General features: G+C 36.4%; 1 protein-coding gene across 2 annotated transcripts in view; it reads left to right on the top strand.

The window, feature by feature from the left end:
• Nucleotides 1-21,361, top strand: part of LOC145689498 (uncharacterized) — a 175,688-nt gene that overhangs the window by 62,317 nt on the left and 92,010 nt on the right. For both annotated transcript variants that reach the window (XM_081763672.1, XM_081763675.1), the window contains exons 7-8: nucleotides 6,399-6,483; nucleotides 15,379-15,470. In XM_081763672.1, the coding sequence (XP_081619798.1) occupies nucleotides 6,399-6,483; nucleotides 15,379-15,470 (177 nt within the window). The remainder of the gene's footprint in view (nucleotides 1-6,398; nucleotides 6,484-15,378; nucleotides 15,471-21,361) is intronic.

Raw genomic sequence — 21,361 nt, forward strand, 5'->3', positions numbered from 1 at the left:
GTCAATGCCTCCACGGCAGCAACAATGTCCAGTACTACACTACTTTATGGAAACTTATAGTCTTACACTATTATCAATGGTGTCATTTATGTAAGGAGGTTTCGTCATTTTAACTCCCTTGATATTATAGAAAAATAAACATTTACGATATATATATATATCGGATGTCTCAGGAGGAAGGGGCAATATTTTGGGAAATGGTAATATGAGCGATTCTAAGCAAAAAGTTCATATGAGCATAGGTCCTAATCTCAACGGTTTGAGAGCTACAGGTTGTGAACCATTTTTTACTTTATATTGCGTATTGCTCATCCTGTATTTATTCTACAGAGGTGCCACATAGTGAATTTGAAAGATGATGGAATAACCTTTCCAACGATATGCAATATGTGGCAGTGGTGTCTTTGGAAGAGAAGTTATTGAGGGATATTTTGAATAAGTGTTGCCAACCAATTTCTTTAAATAACCTTAACTTTCTCAAATTTCCCTCAATAGCTTTCCCTCCAAAGACAACACTGCCACATGCTGCATACCGTTGAAAAGGCCATTCCTTCACCTTTCAAATCCGCTATGTCTTACCTCTGTAAAATAGTTATAGGATGAACAATACGCAACAAATTCAGGAATGGTTCACAACGTGTAGCTCTCAAACCGTTGACATTTGGACCTATGTTCATATGAACTTTTTTGCTTATTATCATTCATACTACCATTTCCCAAAATAGTCTAAGCGGGTTGGGAATCACTATCTTAATGGAATTGGAGATATTCTCTTGAAAAACTTATAACAGCGTACCGATTACATTTGCAAATGAACTATTATCTTATAACCAATACAAGTGAATGCAGGATTTAAGTTACTATTGTAAACAAAACTACCGCAAACAAGTCTCCATCTTCCTGTTTTTTTTTTTTTTTTTTTTTTTTTTTTTTGGAAAAGATTTCCTTCTTTGTTTATAAGTATCAGTAGTACGTCTAGCCATCTGGACAAATCTAAGTTAAATTTCATCTGATCGTTAAAAATAATCCACTTTCATTCCTCATTCTCAGCCACATGAATTTTCGCCTATCTTTATTTAAATCAATGTTGAAAATTTTATTTATTTATTTTGTAAGAAATTGGATCATCGGATGAATTTGTAAACTTCTTTGATGAATTCACTTGGTAGTAGATCTAAAGCTGTAGCATCATCACTAAGCTTACGAGCATGGGCGGCGATTAGGGGGGGGGCAAGAGGGGGCAGTGCCCCCCCACTTTTTTGAAGTGACCACTAACTCTTTTAAATTATATCATCTATTTTTCGGTGATAGGCTAGAATCTTCATTATTCGATTTTAAAAAGTACCAAAAAAGCTTTTTGCTTCTGTTTTCTTTTCTCAAGCCTGGAAGGCATTGTAGAACACGTTACATATGCTTTCGCGCCTTTCTGAGTCGAGACGTAGAGTGTGATGACGCCATAAATAAATAAAAATTGATATGACTTTTTAATTACTTTTTGCAGGGCTTACTTTTGCACCTAGAAGATTGAAATTTTGCACACACATTCAGTGCACCCCTTAATATTTTCCAGATTCTTTTCAGATTTCTGCGATAAAACAGGGAGGTCCAGAAAGGCAAAAAGGTTTAAAAAAATAAAAAAAACGGATATCTTTTTAACAAAGATCCCTTTTTTCGCGATTTTCCCTCCTCAAATACATGATGCAGACATGTGAATGATACCGTTTGAAAGGCTGTTTTGTTCTAAAAAGAATTATGTACGAACCATAATCCTAGTATAAATAGGGATGTCTCAGGGAATTTTTACCTGAGATCCTTTTTTATATGGGAATCTGGAGTATTGTAGAGATATTATTTTTGGCGGGCTTACTTTTGCACCTAGAAGATTGAAATTTTGCACACACATCTAGTACACCCTTAGTATTTTTCAGATTTGTTTCAGATCTCTGCGTTAAAACAGGGGGGTACAGAGGGGCAAAAAAGTACAAAGAAGGAATATTTTTTAAACAAATAATCCATTTTTTCATGATTTTCCCACCTCAGGTACAGGATGGAGATATGTGAGTGGTACCGTTTGAAAATATGTTCTATTCTGAAGGGAATGATATACGAACAATATCATAGGATAAATAGGGATGTCTCAGGAAAATTTTATATTACATCTGGGACATCTGGGTGTTGTGAGAATGTTCTTAGCTCATTGGTAAACATTTTTCCGCACTTAGTTTTCCAGATAGAAGCTTGAATTTTTTTATACATATTTAGTATACCTTCATATTTTTCAGTTGATTTTGAGATCTGTGTGTTAACATAGGGGGTCCAGAGAAAGTTTGAAAAAATCAGAAAAAAATCCAAATTTCCCTAAAAGTTTCCCGCCTTAGGAACATGATAGAAAAACGTAAATAGAACCGTTTGAAAGTTTGTTCTATTCTGAAGAGAATGAGGTACTAACCATGATCCTAGGATAAATAGGGATGATGCTGTAGTTGATTGACTGAAATTCAATAATTTACCTTTTAAAAGCTATAATTTAAAATAGTCAATGTATATACAGTGAAACCTCTGAATAACGGACACCAGTGGGACATGAATTTTTGTCCGTTACTGAGAGGTGTCCGTTACACAGAGGTTACAAAAATTTAATTTCTCACAACGGTAATTGTATGCAGTAATATACAGTGAATTTATTATGTATGAGCGTACATACGTAAAATTCAATATGAAAATACTCTAGTTAGTACGTATTTGAATTACTGGGAGGGATGAAGGAGAAATTCATTTGTGTTAAATAAGATTATTGCTGGGGATGTGTTAATATATTCGTATACCATACCGCAATAGATAATGCGTGTATGGTAATTTTCTTAAATACATGTCATCACACTGTAAAAATATCCATTAATTCACATAAAATTGTCGGGAAAAATGCAAAGCCCAGAGGAAAAAGGACTAATTTGCTAGGGAAAATAAGATCTTTCGCATACGACTGACCCTGCATGAGTGTTATTGCTTGTTGAAGATTTTCTAGGATTTCCACCAGAAAGTTTTTTTTTTGGGGGGGGCAGAAAAAAAGAATTTCAAGTTCAGCTTAAAGTTGTATTGTTTGATGGTTCACCAGGTCTAGACTCATGATAGATACACTTATAGGGAACAGACTTTTCTGTCTACTGTAATATATCGCACAACCGAGAATAATTCCTGTCCGTTATAAAGAGGTTATTGAAACGTTTTGGGGAAAAAAGGACTGTCCGTGTCCGTATCTGAGAGTGTCCGTAAAAGAGAGGGTTTTGTTCCGTAAGAGAACATATATTTTTGCCGGGACAAAAAAATCTGTCCATATTATAGAGGTGTCCGTTAAGGGAGGTTTCACTGTAGTTTCATTTGGAAATGTAAAGTTTTTGCATATATTACTGGTTCATAGAAAAAAATTTAGCATATAATATTTGTCGTTGCGTAAGTGGGTATTGGTTATTTGTCTTCTCATGGAATTAAGACAGCTACAGGAATTGCAATTTAAAGGAATTAATATTTCAATTACGTCGTAGCATATGCTTGTAGTATTTACTATCTTTCATTTTCTAAGAGTAATAACATGCATTTAATGGCAAGTGTGGAATTAAAAATGTAAGTTGTTTATTAACTTCCAGTTTCAATATAACTTCTACAAAACAAGCCTCATTATTTCTTAGTATGATTAATAATATTCTTTCTATTTATTTGTTTTGCAAATATGTTATTAAATAATCTGATCACACAATTTTCCAGACAGAATTTTAAGATGTTCACGAGCAAGGAATCAAGGGTTAGTACCTAATGTTCATTGCTCTTGTCAATTTACTTAATTAAATATGAAACACGATATACGGTATTTTAACTGAAAAAGATAGTATCCTATTAGTTACACAACCTTTTGTCAAACAAAGTGTTAGAAACAACCAGGAAAACTAACATTGATATACAAATATTCAGATCATATCTTGCCCCCCCCCCCACTTTTAACGTCCAATCGCCACCACTGCTTACGAGCATTTCTAACTTCTCTAGGTGTTACTTTTAAAGATCTCCTGGGACGTTTTTTTTAATCCAATAATTGTCCTCAAGCTTCAACATGTTATTGACTACATTAGCAGTTCACTCAATTTCTGGAAAAACATTCCTTCAGCTTTGTACACTATTATTTTTCCTGTTTCATACTGAGAAGGTGCACATCTCTAACACATTTTGCAAAATGTTATAAATAGGTCTACCACAAAAATATGTTACATGTTACCAATATCTTTCCTAATCACAGTAAATCTGATATAATGCTTATAAGGGTATATGAGCAAACACCTACATTTCACATTATTGCCTATAACCAGGTGACTGACCCTATGAATTAGTAACAGTGAAATTGTCTACTTTGTTTCACTTTTCTCCATTCTCGTGACAAGAACATAGAGTATTTGTTGCAGTATTCGTAATTTGAGACGAAATTTCCCTAATCTAAGGAAATTTGGCGACCAAACTTAGCAAATAGAAGAAAAGAAGAAATTTTAAAGGCAAGATGTTGAAATCAAGGGAAATATAACATGTAGTCGGATTAAATTGTAAACTGATTTTAATGGGTGTGTTTCCCTTCTATTTTCTACTAAGAACAATCGATAAACCTGAAATTTCTTCACTTCCCTTCAAAGTATTCTTTTCTTATGATTCTGCTAAAATGACGCAACTCCGTGTCTCCAAATTTTGTCACTAACGTGGTAGGATTGCAGTACTGAGGGAGGGTAAGGATTATGTAGTTTACTTAAGGTCATAAGTAAAGACTAGTAGTTAAAAAAAATAAAACACCGACAATAGCTGGCAAAATGAATTTTAAAAAAATGAAATTTGTGTTACAAAATGGATATATTTATTGTATTTCATGTCACTAATTTACCATGTATATATCTACATTAAGGCAGGGGTGCCCACAAGGGGGAGCTATGACGCAAACTGCGTCATTGAAATATTGAGGGGGTTAAAAATCTATATAAATATGTTTGATGGGGGGGGTAAAATTAATCGAAAAGAAGATTTTTTTCATGGAAGAACACCTACGGATAGACAATTGGGGGGGTGCGTCATGGACATAAGGGGGGATGGCCACCACTGATTAAGGAGTGTAAATAGTACTAATTAATAAGATGACTTTGAAAATATTTACTTACCAAAACATGTCAAGGCGAAGAATGAGAAAGAAAATTACAAGGCATGGAAATATTAGTGTCATAAACATAAAACTGCAAAGGAAATACGCTACTAAATTCCGTGACCAAAACTACGTTAAAAAAAAAAAAAAAAAAAAAAAACTCAGTTCATATTTGCTAAACCTTACCTTGGCACTTGATGAGGTAATCATGCCATATAACACAAAGTTCACTTCTGATTTCACGATTTCATAAGCATTTCCTTTAGATTGTTCATTAAGTTATAGTGTATCCGTTAAGATGCGTTGCACACATGAAAACTTTAGTCCAACATCTACCAATATGACAGGATCATATTTAAAAAGTACTTCATAACTTTGAATGCTACTTCATAGCAAGATAAACCATGGTTACATGTGTTTCGCTGGCCAGCAATGATTTATCCCTGTCATGAAGCCTGAAGTTCTACATTCCATAGGAATCCGAATTTCATGATAACGGTGTGTAATGTGAAAGGTGAATAAAACATAAGATGCAACCTTAAAATGGCAAATATGGCGTATGATTTCTTCTAAAAGTGGCAAAATATCCAATTTATGGTATCCAGTCTTTAGTTATAAGCTTTTCTTTTCGTGAAACTCAACGCTATCTTTCAATCAAGAAACATTCAAGTAAACTACAATGTGTTGTCATAGTGCAGAAAGTCAGTCATTTATAAGCAGGAGAAAATGTAACTTAATAGAGGAAATTTCTATATTGTTGAAGGGAAATTTACCTCGGAAAATTTATAAAAACTCAAACACTGTTATATTCTTTGTCATAGTTTTAAAAGGGCATTTAATATACACTTCAAATTACTTTAATTTTTAATAATTTCTTCTTGATATTAGCCTATTGAACAAAGGCCATAATCGAGCATCACATCTTAATATATTGGTTTCTGGTTCTCTGTGGTTCTCACAAGCGGAGGAATGAAATGTGTTTAATATCAAAACACAGTAAAATTTTAAAATATTTGAATTTTTGTTCGATATGCTCAAAAATAGCAAAGAAGACCCAAACACCGTTTTCTTCAATATAATAGTATAGTATAGAATATCGAAATTATTTACAAAGTAAAAATATATGTATGTAATAAATTGAAACACTTGATGATGTACAACATTGATTTAATTCCTAAATTTTACTTGGCTCCCGATAATGGAATTTGTACATGATAATTTGATATTCTAGGAAATTACCAAAAGCACAAGGACATCGGCTGCTATTCAGGCTGTGACGAAGACAACTTTGATGTAAGATTTTTTGTAACTGTTAAGTAAGTATTTATTTCATATTTTCTTTTACCGTAATTTAAAGAAGGTTTATTTCTTTAAATATGCAAGGTATAATTCATAATTTCGCGACTGCGTGCACTTTATGAAGGATAAGCATGTATTTAAAGGCAGTGGTGACTGAAATGCAATCTAGCATCCCTCCTTTCCATATGCGTAGGTTTCTTTCGTGATTAGCGAAGAAGCGCCAAGCGAAGACAGCTTCCTCTGTCGTAAGTTGCCAGGGGATTGAAAAGGCTGAAAATTTTGTTTGAACTTTAACACAGCACCATTGGAGACTTTCACAATGCTTAGGACAGTGTATAGTGAGTCTATAGCAGCATGAAGAAAAGTCTTAGTGTAGGATAGGTGTCTTAAAGAGCAATCTATCCCTAATAGTAAGGACACTGACTTTTGACGACAAGAACAGTGGAAAATATTAATCGTGTGGTACAGTGTGGCAATGAAACCAATAAGAACATTGTTGTTATTATTGTCATTGGTGGCCACCTACTAGTGCATCTTGACTGAGGATCTTAACATTCGTAAGTACATTATCCTCGTCAGTAAATCTATAAAGAAAAAGAAGAACGAATGAAGAAATCGAACAAGTTAATCGGGAAAGCTTATTGTAATCCATTCTTTTCGGAGACGATAACTTCAGATGATAAAACTGAGTGCTACTTGTTTAAATTCAATCCAAGTTCACTTCTTGAATATGGAATTCACTGTCTTCACTGAGATCGGAAACTGTCAATTTGGAATTTATTTCTGAGGGGAGCACAGAAAGCAAGATGCTGTACGTAGAGACTTTACGTTGATTGCGAAGTTCGTCCGAAATAAACAGAGTATTGCGATCAAAACGGAGGAAGAAGTCAATAATGAGAAAAGTTACCCTGTATAGTAAAAAGTGAAATACAACCCACGAAAAGCATGAGAAGCAAGAAGGACGCTGGAGACGACGATATACTAGCAAATTTACACAAGGGATTAGGATACAATGCAATGAAGTACTGTTTTTACTTATTAACAAGATCTACCTGATTGAACAATGGCTAAAAGATGTTCCTGATGTTGCAATTGTTGCATTACCTAAGAAAAAACAGGCAAAGCAAGACAGTGATTACAGAACTATTAGCCTTATATCCCACACTGGAAAGATTATTGCACGCATAATGAACAGGCGGCTGGAAAGTAAGGTAAAAGAGATGTTGGAGGAAGATCAGTTTGGATTCTGGAAAGGCAAAGGCACCAGAGTTGGTATGGGGTTGATGAGAATATAAGAACGAGTTCTTGGAGTAAGGAAATATTTGTGTTTATTCTTCATTGGCTGGAAAAAAAATTTCGACCTGGTCAATTGAACCAAACTTCTGAAAATACTTATAGAAAACAGGGTCAACTGGAAAAATCGGCGATTCATTCGAAATCTGTACTTAGGACAACGAGTGAAGTTGCGCTTGAATCAGGGAGAAACTAAAAGTGTGGAGACTGGAAGAGAAGCCAGACAAGGATATGCTATGTCGCTCCAATTATTCAATATTTACAATGAATGCTTAATGAAAGAGGCATTAATAGGAGTCCAAGATTTCAAGATTGGAGAGCAGATCATTAAGAAGGTTAAGTATGTGAACTATAGTTATTGTAAATAGAACCAGAGAACTGCAGGAGATGACGGATAAAACAGCTGACAATGGGAAACAATTTGGAATGGAAATCAATGTCAAGAAATTAAAAGTCATGAATACATCCCATGGAAACTGCCTTATGGGTCAGAGTAGAGCAAAGGGAACTTGATGAAGTCAATAATTTCAAATATCTGAAAAATATATGACGAGATACGCTTAATGCACCAAAGGGATCAATTCAAGAATTGTCATAGTCAAAGAGGCATTCAACAAGAAAAGATTACTCTTAACTAGCAGGCTTAATATTGGACTAAGAAAGAAATTGGTCAAGTCCTATATATGGAGTAATGGAGTGTATAATTCAGAGACTCAGACATTACTGAAGGTAGAGAAGAACTATTTAGAAAGCTTCGAAATGTGGTATTAGAGGGAGATAGAGAAGATAAAATGGACGGAGAGAGAATAGAGCTGATCAATGATTTGAATAATAGAAGAAAATATAGGAAGTTCAAAGAGGAAGTTAAAAATCGATAAACATGGAGAAACCTTTCCCGGCCCGAACTGAAGAAATTGTAACTATATATGTATTATTTGCTCCAGGACCTGCCAACATGCAGAATTCTTAATAATAATAATAATAATAATAATAATAATAATAATAATAATAATAATAATAATAATAATAATAATAATATAGAGGGTGTTTCAAAATAACACCGACAACGTTTGGGAGGTGATTCCTGCACCAAGATAAGATAAAAAGTATAGACCAACCTGGGTGCACAAATGCTTCCTTTCGGAGTTATAGGCTACCGAAAATATGAAAAAATGAACTTTAAAGGTCCATAGCTCCAAAAGTGTGGGGTCTACTGTAGTCGGTTCAAAACTTCATTCAGGAACTAGTATGAGCCCTATCCTAAAATCCATGTTTCAGAATCGTGAGATACTTCCACAACAATTTTTGAAGAGGGAGTTTGGCTACGGGCATATAATTTGAAGCACCCACCAACTAAATCTATAAAAATTGTTGCTGAAGTGCCGCAGGATTCTGAAACATGGAGACGTTGTTGGTGTTGTTTTGAAACACCCTGTATATGTATAAAAGTAATGTATATATAATAGTAATTAGCTGAAATGCCTTTTCTTCGCACCAGAATAGATTTATTGAAAATATTAGAATCCCCTTCCCCCTTATTTCAATGAAAGCGTAATGGTTAAAATACTGAAGATGCTCTACTTTTTGGCATAAATATGGCGAACCTTTCCCCGACAGAATACACATTTAATTAAATAGATATGATTTAAAAAACAACTTGAATCAGGGCCAACTGCAGAGATCGACGACTCATTCGCAATTTGTACGTAGGAAACGAAATCCTATATACTATCTTTCAAAAGTCATTTTAAACGGGTTAGTCGTTTTCCCGACCCCGAAACTATGGATTCGACACAAATCTCAGTCATTTCCCACATTTTATTTTTCCTCTTCTTCTCACCCTCTGCCTATGTGGTTGAACTTGGACTTATATAAGAGGACTTATATTCATTTTAGCGACTCCAAAAACTATGTATTACACAATAATATCAGTTGTTTTGCATTATTTTACATAACACTCTTACAACTTCCACCTCATGGAGTGTCTTACCCCTACAGTATTTTTTAAAAAGGCTGAAAGTTATATGTTTACCAAGTTTAGTTGAAATTCCTACAAACATTCTGGAATTGTGGTGAAATATACATTCATACACATACATCCAGATATATATATAGTTGTACGAGTAATGCCAAATTCCCAAGCCTTTCATGCTGAACTTGTCATTAAATTCCATCTCCATTGTAACCCAATAGACTACCGAACCCTTAAAACTATAGATTCGTCACTAATCTTGGTCATTTAAGACATTTTATTTTTCACCCCTTCTCACTCCTCATGCCATTGGGGGCTAGACTTGGACTGTAACGTTATGGGAGCGTGACTATTGATTTCAGTGACACTAACGTGTAAGAATTATGTACTCGACACCAATATCGGTCTTTTTTTATTATTTCTACATTTTAACTCATTTCCACTGCCCTAGGATCCTAATGAATCTAAAAGTATATTTAAATGATATTGAGAGGGCCACCAATCAACTTAGGAATCCAGAAAATTATGGACTCAACACTAATATCGACGTATTTGATTATCTTTTCATGTCACCGTTTCCCCAGATGTACAGTGGGCCACAGAAATTCTTCATCTACAAAGCCCACGAGATAGGCAACCCAACTAACGCCTGCTCCAAGATTAATTACGCCTGGTAGAGTAGCTAGAACAGCAGCATGAAGTTGCCCCCACCTGTTAAAAGAACAAATCGTAGAGCGTGTTTTTGTGCAGGAGTGAGGAGAAACGCTGGCTGACGAAATGACAGAAGGGAGTTTTTGGATACTTGTACTCACAGTAAACAGCACAATACCAGAAAAAAAATATACGGACACCAGAGGCACCGAAGAGAAGATAACAGTCGGGGAACTTAAATAATCTTATAATTAACTCAAATGAGGGATTATATGAACAAGTTAACTTATTTCAAATGACTATGCATATATGCGTATCACGCGAGGTTTTGGTCAGGCGAGGTTTCGGCCCGGAGAGATTTTGGGCCGCGAGGTTTTGTACCCAAACCCATTCAGGTTCGTGTTATTAAGTTGAGTATTTACATTGTTTTCAACGATTCGCCATACGTGTAGTCGTCTCCGGGGAGGGGACTCCAACACCGATTGTCCTGTTCCGATTTTTTCTTAAGAGAAGTTGGCAACCCTGCCTGCAATAGTTTATACGTGAAGGAAACACCGATCATGTTTTATTATGTATCTTTTTACTTCCCAATAACGATAGCCGTGCCTCTTTGTGAGAAATTGGAACTTATATTTTTTTAATTCTGCCAATTGTGAAAGTATACTCAACAAGAATTTCCCTACACTTTAAGACATTTTTAAGAAAAAAAATACCTTCTTTTTCCTCTGCAAATTTTGAGCATTTTTTCCTACGCCGAGGGAAATTTCTATCCATCTAGCAACTGTTTGCTGAAGTGTGGAAAGATTCTTTGCTGTTTCCTCGTCGTTACTTGATCTTAGTGCTGTGGAATTTTTGTGACATTTGCGGTTTTCGGTTTTTGAGAAAACCGGTTTCCTGAAAACCGAAAACAGCAAATGCGGTTTTCAAAACCGAAGCCGCAAATGCGACATTTCGGTTTTATGAAATTTCACTTTTTTCAAAAACCGATTTCGACAGCACTAGATTCGACTTGATACCGGCCGTTTCCGATCATATTTATGTCATCCCTCATACTCCCCCTAGCTGTGCTACGGGAGTCCTACTCCCACTAAGGACTGAATTTGGACTTTAATGGATTGGTATTCTCCCATTCCACTCCCCCTTAGGTGTGCTAGGATGCCTTACCCCACAGTACTGCTTTCCACACTGTAATATGTGTGCCAAGTTTGGTTAAAGTTGCTCCAGATGTTCCAGAGTTATGCTGAAACACATAACATACGCATACATAAACACATTTTTTATAAATTGCAATTTATTAACTACATCCTAATCTATATTAAACAGTATCTTCTCAGACAAGACATTTCTTACTCTCCATCTGTGTATTAAATTACAGCTCGATCAGCTTAGTACTTTTTTTATTGCAGTGAAGTTACATTCGTCATTCCCTGAGAAGATTTTCCTTGCAGTAGAATAGATCATTATATATTGTAGTTATTAATTTTTTTTCTGAACTACGAACAAAATTATAGGGCGTTAACTATCCCTAAGAAAACATAACCCCAAAAGTAAACTATCCCGTATGTATTTTTCATAAGAAATAACTTAGGGCGTATATTAGGGTTCTTAATGAAAATATTTATTTATAAAATACGAACAAAATCGCCCAAATCACTTTTCAAAGATGGGAAGAATAACCTCCACTACTCCAAGAATAAACTAACCCTTTTGGGATTTGTGGTAACTTTTGTTACCATGGTATTAGTGTGGTCCATTTTTTTTTTCGAATTTAATTGCGCATAGTTGCTAATATTGTTCCTTTCATACAAGTATATGCCACTGCAAAAAAGATCAACTCAATTGGATAATATTTAGGGGTCGCTCAAGCGACACGAAGTTGTGCCATAGGATGCATATAATTATGTCGTATGCAATACATATTGGAGGTTTAAAAATTCAATCCTTATAAAGTAAATTGTACTTTTTGCCTCACAAAATGAATTATTTATTATTATTACTAAACTTGCAAATAGCTATTACCAATATTACCATTTATTGATTTCAAAATAAGTTAGATACCTCTAAATATGCAGTTGCTGTTCGTTTGAACAGAAAAAATAAGGTTATTAACGAAGTTGGTAATTTTTCAAAGTGCTCTTTCAAGCGTCTGAAACACGCTTTCTGTGGTCCTCAACAACCTGAATTAGGCTTTGCATTTCACTTTTTTTCTTTGTGATTAACTCATTGAAATTGGACATAAGGGCCACTGAACGTTCAGCAGCATCGTTGACAACCTTAAGTGACTCGACGATTTGTTTCTCCTTCTGGAATTTGTCCGAATTACTCCAGTGCTCGGGATCATATTGGAACATGAAATTGATGTCAACTCGAAGAGAACGTAAGGCGCAAAGAGAGGCTGAATTAATCAAATCATGAAGATCCTTTGGGTCTTACGCAGACTCGTTCTGACGCGTGATTAAAACTATACTAAAAAGCTCGACTAACATATGTTTCCTGCAGTAGTCAGGTCTTTAATATGACGCTAATCATACGTCAAAACGACTCTGCATAAGGCCTGTAGTTTCTAAGCCGTGGCAATCTGTGAGTTCTATGTATCTTGAACTCCAACTTTCTTCACAGGCCTTAAGACGATTTATAATATTCCGCTTGTTCTCGAAAGATAACTTCTCAGAGAACAGTGAGAGTGGAACTAGCTTCGATACCACAAGTGGGTTTGAAACTTGTTCATTGCAAATTCAGACACAGATTTATTCACTATGGCGTATTGTTTGATCTGCTTGGACAGAAGTAAGTCGTTGACGGAGGCATCACATGTCTTGGGACACGAAATCCATGCTTTCAAGTATGAGACTTGCAAATAAACACACTTCCCGCAGATTTTTTTCCTCTTTGACTGTAAGCTTAAACATTTCGCGGAAAATTTATATCTTGAAGCAGCATATTACCTTTCCCATCCAACGAGCCATATGGTAAGCACCTGATGACTTGAAACGGTACAACTTTGGAAATGCACCAAGTATCAACAGGCAAAGTTCTATTATTTATTTATAGTCATCACGGGGAACATAGTTATTATCTTCCTTATGTACAACACAATTTTGTAGAAACATAACAACTTCATTTTTCAGTGTTCGTACATATGGCATGGAAAGGCATTCGTCTTCCAGCGCCTTAAAATTATATTGCTTAAGATTAGGTCAAAACTCTTGGAAACGTTGAAACAGTGGAATGTTTGGACATCTAGTATGTTTTCCAAAATTGTGGGAGGTGCATAATTAATTAGGTGGAATTTATCCGTATTTTAGACGATACCAATCATAAATATAACTCCGTTTCTCTTCCAGCCGTGGACTTATATGTCATATTTATGCATACACTAGAAACGCTATTTCAGGCACGTAGCCAAGGGGGGATCTGGACCCCCCTTCAAAACCAAAAAATGGAAAAATTAAGGAAGCATTAAACAAAAAGAAAAGAGAAAAAGAAGAATCAGCGTTAAAAATAAAAAGCTACAACAAGCGTTTGGTTACTCTTTCTTAAGAGCAGCTTTGTGTGGAGGAAACGGGGGGTGTAAGTTAAAAATAGATATTGTTGTAATGGTGTTATTTCATGTCACGGATCCCTTCTCCCCCTATTACGAAATCCTGCCCACTTTAAATGTTGTTTTTGGATGAAATTCACAAGCATTGCACAAAAAGGTCCATCACCGCTTAAATGCGAATACGTTCAGTATTTCAATTAACAGGTAGGGAGCATAATTGAAGGCTTTGAGCGACCTCCAAATATTTTTTTTACTGCGATAAAATTTTTTATGCAGTATATTTAGACCACATGGATCAAAATTGGCAACTATGCGTTTAGATCTGATATCTTTTTTTTTTTTTTTTTTTTGTTTACCATTCTATGCTGGACCACCCTACCATGGAATAGTGTGTCTTTAACCGCTTATTTAGGTATTATAATAGTTATTTAAACGGGCTTTTTATTGATCAAGTCAAACATGGACCAAAGAACACCCCAGATGCGTTTTGGAAGTGAATGGCCAACTTGGCAGCGCCAAGTGGGAGCGGAATGGCATGACTTTTTGCTTTCTTCTTAGGGCAAATTTCAAAAAAAATTTCACACCCTTAGTTTCTAAGATATCAGATTGAAATTTTGCATACCGATTGTATGCACCTTTGACAATTTCTCAATTTTTTTGAGATACCACGTGAGTTCGGGCCCGCTCCCGAAGGGCGCAACTATTCCTATTAGGTGTTTTTTTTTTTAAAAAAAATCCGGTTTTCCCGAATTTTCCCGTTCAGATGTACGGGCATGTGAGTGGTACCGTTCGAAACGGCGGTATATAAAACATAAATATACTATATATATATATATATATATATATATATATATATATATATATATATATATATATATATATATATATATATATATATATAAAATGGGTCACCTTCAGATTTTCACAAATTTTTCCGCCCTTAGTTTTTAAGATACAAGATTAAAATTTTGCACATGCATTGTGGCCATAACTATGTGTTTTTAAAGAAAGATTCAGATCATTACATGAACCCAGGCTTGGCAAGACAAGCGCAAGGATGTAAGAAAAAAACGAGGTATAAACCATGACCCAGTAGCAGTTTGACTGAAAGTGTAAAATTTAGCTCAAAAAGTAGAAATCCTAAAAGGGCTAACCTTTGTAGATATTTTTCAGGAAAACGAAGTTTTCCATATTGCCAGGTCATTAATAAAATATTTATTTATAAAATATGAACAAAATCGTCTGGAGTGAGAGAAAATCTACGAAATAATGTTTTCAACGGCGCGAGAGGTGTTGGTGTGTAGGAAACTTAAAGTACTGATTTAAAATACAAAATATTGTCATCTCCTTTTTATAATTCTTTGTTGCAGCAAATCCATAGATAATTGTTAAATCATTCGACGTAATAAATAAATGTTTTTGTTCTATATAAACATTGTTTTCTTTGTTTCTTAGGTACAATGCACATGCAATTGGATATTTAATGTTCAGTTTCCCAAAAGTAAGGTATATTCGAGACGTCGTGTTCGGTGACTTGGAAATGCTTGGTAAGTTATGTTTAGAAATTGCATTGCTAAGTAATGTATTGGCTTTTAAATCTAAACCAATAACAACATTCAGATCTTCAGATTCTTTGTAGATATATCGCAAAATTAAGAAGATAAAGAAAAGAAAGAAATATGTGAAAATTCACCCGTTCGCTACCTCATATACAGTTACTGTTCAATGCTGACACACCATACATGGTGGAAGATATCACCAAAGTCAGTATAGGGGATTATTTGTGGTTGGTCGAATGAAAGTCATTGAGGGTGACAGATTTCTTGTTGCTAGATTGTTCTTTTTGTGTTATTTTAGAGCTTTAAAAACACTAAGTTCAAATATAATACGTACAAATTTTATATACGAGCAAACGTTTACTAGGGTTGGGGCAAAAGTCATGGCAACTATATTTTTAATTGCAGATATGTAAGCAGATCACAAACTGCTATGTGTCGTGTGGAAGGTCTGCAGGCATAGTGTGTATGCAAAACAACAGATGGCTCTGTAATAGCTGGTAGTAGCACAGCGAGGGCTGTGAAATCAGTCAGTTGGTGAGTGTCGTGCGAGATGGAAGTAACCTGTGTCGAGGAGCGCGCTTACATCAAAATAGCCGTTCTGCGAGGGAGAAATGTGTTGGAATGTCACAGTGAATTAGTGGAAGCCCTTGGGAATAATGCTCTACCATACCGGACAGTAGCACGATGGGTAGGAAAGTTTCAGCAAGGGCGAGTGTCAACCAGTGAAGAGGAACGTTCGGGACGACCTGTCAGTGTGCGGACCGACGTGGCACATGCCGTCATCGAGCAGCACCTGGATGAAGACAGACGATGGACGCTACTGGAGTCGGCGGAGGGAAGTGGCATCGAGAAATGCACCGTTCACAGGATATTGCGTAATGAGCTGCAACTACGCAAAATCGCATTGCGGTGGGTACCGCATGCACTGACGGAAGTTCAAAGATGGATGCGCAATGCAATAAGCTCCGACCACCTTGCACGCTGGCAAAAGAACGGCGATCAATTCTTGGCACGAATAATCGCCATCGATGAATTTTGGGCCAGGCATACGAACCCGAACTGAAACGTCAGTCCGCAGAGTGGCGACATGCTGGATCAACAGAGGAGGCAGAAGTTTCGTCAGAATCATTCTCCAGTCAAATTGAAGGTGATCGTCGCGTATGACGTCAGGTGTATCATTGTTTGCCACTTTGTTCCACATGGCAGAACAGTGACCACACACTACTACAGGGACTTCTTGGTGCGACAGGTACGACGTGGCGTTCGGGAGAAACGTCCGGATATTGTGGACAGTGCAATAATCCTGCACGACAATGCAAAACCATATAAAGCAGAGTGTGTAGGGCAGCTACTGCGACGTTGGGGATGGGAAGAATTGAAGCACCCACCGTACTCTCATGACATTTCGCCCTGTGACTTTGATCTCATTCGAAAGATTAAGGAACCACTACGTGGTAGGCGGTTTGCAACACGCGAGGACATTGCTAATACTGTGGGCGAACAGGTGACCCGATTCACACATGGTGCGGCACATGCTGAGGCGGATGGTATTCAGCGCCTCCCACATCGTTGGCAGCGTGTGGAGCAAGTAGCAGGGGAGCACTTTGAGGGTCTTTAGGCCAGGTTTGTCGTGTCAACTGTATGCGTACTATGTTGTCATTCTTTTGCACCATGAAGGCTATATTACCCTGTATACTACCGTAATAAATTAGTGTGTTACGATATTTCAGTGCTCTTCATTGTCCACATATGTAGTTAACACCTTGTCCTTTCGTCTGTGTATGTCACATTTTCCAACCGGACTGGTATCTTCAAGAAAAAAAATAGTTGCCATGACTTTTGCCCCAACCCTCGTATACACACACACACACACACGCAAAAAAAGTCCTAGTGAACATGGGGGAAATTCCGTCCCGTTTAGGCGTGACATAGTGTCGAAAGTGTGGAAACATGAACTACATAGGCCAACAGCTTAAAAACAATACGTCGTACAGAGTGCGGTTAAAAACGTCACTTAGAAAGTCATACCTTCTCTATTGAAATATGAAAACTACCCATGCGTGTGCACGGGATTCCACAAAGAAACTGAGGGATTCCCGGACAAGTTATAAAGGAAAGAAGTGTCACACGTTGTTAATCCTGTGCGCTGTTCACACGCTGTTAATCACACGTAGCTACGTTTTCAAACATGCATTTTTCAATAGAGTAGGTATGACTTTCGAAGTGACGTTTTTAACCGCACTCTCTACGATGTACGTATTATATTTAAGCTGTTGACCTCTGATGTTCCCATGCTTTCTACATTCTGTCACTCACCGTTCACCCTATATATATATATATATATATATATATATATATATATATATATATATATATATAGTGTTAATTAACTATACCGACAAACTGTAAGAGGTGATTCCTCACATCAAATTAAGAGAAAAAGTTCATATGGACCTGTGGAAAAAAGTGCATAGTTTTAAAGCTAGGGCTGTCCAAAATCGCGAAAATGCTGATGCTAAATTTCAACAGACCCTGTTTTGAATTCCAGAAATTGTGGATGGTGGCCCTTATCAGCGTAAAGAAAGCCACGCATATACAGTCCAAAAGTTCATATTTTATCAATTTTTAATAGGTGTACGGATATTCCCTACAGGATGTAATTCTCAGATATGCTCTTAATAGAGATTTCAGATAAACCTTGATTTCAAGCAGGGTCCAAAGTAGGCAGGAAGTAAACTTTGACAACAATGGACATCCAGTGCTTCGGACGGAAGTCGGAAGTTTTAGGAACCAGCAGCTCAATGTTTAGTTTTGTTCAGAATAACGTGTGATGCGATGTATTTCGTCACAGTATATTTCAAGTTTTCTTCACTTATAAACGTGAAAGAAAACATTGCAGCATGCGTTTTCCCGAATACGACAGACCATGCTGCCGACAATTCTTAACACTTCTGATATAGCGCCAAATCGTTTGCCTACTTTGAACCAATCATAAAGTCAGAGCAAATCTCAAAATTTGGTTGATGGCATGTCAGGGAATTTCACCATACAGACAATATCATGTACACCCATTGAACATTAATGAAATGTACATATTTGACTGCGTATGCATGACATCCTTTGCGCTGGTAGGGACCACCATCCAGTTTCTCGAATTCGAAATAGGGCATTTTGAAATTTGGCTTTTTCGCGACTTTGGACGGTCCTAGCTCTGAAAGTATGCACTTTTTCCCCGAAGGTCCATATGGACTTTTCTCTTATTGTGATGTGAGGAATCACTTCTCACAATTTGTCGGTTTAGTTCATTAACATCCTACATATATATGACCAGGGATAATTATTATTATTTAAGTATTAAGTTTGTCCTACCAGATTTAAATGAGTGTATATGATTTTTAGGATTAACTACTGAATCCTTAATGACTTTAGGGAACAAGCTATTGGAAATGTGCAGACCTGGAAGTGGACCTTTATAATTACGGCAAAAACACAAGAAGGTGAATTCATGCTTATGTTCATTTCTCATTTATATTTTAGCTAAATGCTACTGGAGGTGATGGGAAAGTCCAATCTCCCGTGTACCGTATTTTGTTCTACCTCACATAACAGAGTTTTACATGGCAGAAGCGTCGGTGTCTATCCAACAGACATTTCTTAAGGACTTTCCTACGGAACACTATTTTTATTAACAGAAACGGACTTTGAATTTTTTTTTACTGATATAAAGTGCAGTGTATTAGTGTTGTTGCTAATAAGACAGGATTATATAAAGATAGTATCCGTGTTGTTGTAGCACTCCCATAACACTCATAACGGTAAATTGATTTGTTTTAGGTTGGGAGTTATTTATCCCGACAACTAGATCAGGAAAAAAAATACGTATAGAGAGAACGATAGTAATACGGCTGAATCAGGCTACCAAATACCTGTTAATATTCCCCATCTTACTAGATAATTAGGTCACAGTACAGACGATCCGGATTGATTTTTAATGTTATTCGATCATTTTGCATTACTTCAGGCATGGACTCCCGAAAAGAAAAAAGAAATACTACCAATGTATTTGCAAGATGTAGCCCTCGATTTTGCGTTACAATTACAAAATCAAAATCAATTTAATAACCTAGATTATGATCAACTTAAAACTAAATTAATGTCATTGTCTCGTCCAAATTTACCAGCATATAAGGCAGAATTAGAAATCTTTCAAATACAACAGAACGAAAATGAGCCGGTCGACTCTTATTTCTTAAGGAAATTAAGGGCCATTAGACAATTAATGCCTGCGGCTTCGGAGGAACAGAAAATCCACTTCCTATCCTTAGGACTGCAAATATATATAATACAGAAGATAGCTTTGGAATCATTTCAAACAATACAGAAGTTGCAGGATCGGCTCCATGAATTAGAAAAGGCTCAGAACCTCATGCAGAAGAGGAGCTACTAGTGCGATAGATGGGTGCACAATACAGCCAAAATTGCTCAGTTAGTGATAAAAGGACGAAAGTTGGCACAATGATTCTTCAGTATATACTTATTATTTTCAGTGGTGGAGCCATTGGATACAGCATGTTGTTTAGCGATAGTTGCTAATAAAAATTATCCGAGAAATAACTGTCATTCATCCTAAGTACTCAATCTGGAAAGGATAGTGCTGTGTTGCAGAACATCATAACTTACTGCAATTATATTTTTAATGTCATGAGTAAACCAATAGAAGGCATATTTAATTCTAGGAATGTAAATTAGAAATTTAATTCACATTTTTGTCGCTCATTCATATAAACTTGAATGTCTGAATTCAAATGCTATAATATATATTTAAATCCAAATGATATTACACTGTTGATGTTATTATTTGGAGGTAAAATTGTTAACGGCACTCTTTCGCCACTCTTCAATATTTAGAATCTTTCCATGTCGTTTTCTGTGTTCCTTTTTAATCTTGAAATCTTCTACACAACAAAATAAAGAAAGCAATAAGATATACATCAAATACAAAACTATGTTCCTCTCATATAACAACCATGATTGTTCCCATTCAACCATTTTTCATACCTCCACAAAAGCTTCACGTATTGTCACACTCTCCCCTACATGAGCATAAGATGGTACCGGTACAATTCAGGTGTGCTCGTACGCATTTGCAGTCTATACATCTGTTCCTGCATCTGCATTGCAGTAACTCTGGACAGGATTCACTTGCTTCTGGTAAGTTTGTCTACAAGGGATCCACTGTTCTGGACAAGTCCGACCCCAGTCAGCGGGAGAGGGCAAAGGACGATATGGTAGAGTACAGTGTCCCCAATAATGTCCACCTTGTATTACTGCCCTCCTGATGTGTTGTTTTAAGGCAGCTTTCGTGGGAGGAAGGAATGACATCTCGCGACCTTTACGTATGAATAAAAGCTTTCTTATTTCGTTGATTGAGGTACAAGTTGCTATTTTATCATAGAGCAAGATAGTGAAGTACTCCAGGGAAGCTTCGGTCTCATCAGATATATTCTCAGGTGCACTGTGCAACTCATAGAATGTGCTTGCAAATTCGTCATGTGCCTCCCACACTTTCCACGCAGACTTCTTTCCAACTTGGGCAAAGTGGGACACGGTGTCGCAGCCTGTGAAGGCATGAAACGCCGGAAGAGCCAAGGATTTTCGTGGGCCAAGTGACGAACATATCTCATAACTTGGAATGTAACGAAAGTCCTTGCCAGGACCGAAAGCAAACCACAGTTCTATTTTTCCTAACTGTTGTACAACTGTTGCAGCTTTTTATTTTTAACGCTGATTCTTCTTTTTCTCGTTTCTTTTCGTTTCATACTTATTTTTTTCATTTCTGGTTTCGAACGGGGTCCGGACTCCCGGATCCACCCCTTGGC

This window comes from Thermobia domestica, chromosome 1 (assembly GCF_964235325.1).
Source record: "Thermobia domestica chromosome 1, izTheDome1.hap1.1, whole genome shotgun sequence".
In the NCBI taxonomy this organism is placed as follows: Eukaryota; Metazoa; Arthropoda; class Insecta; order Zygentoma; family Lepismatidae; genus Thermobia; species Thermobia domestica.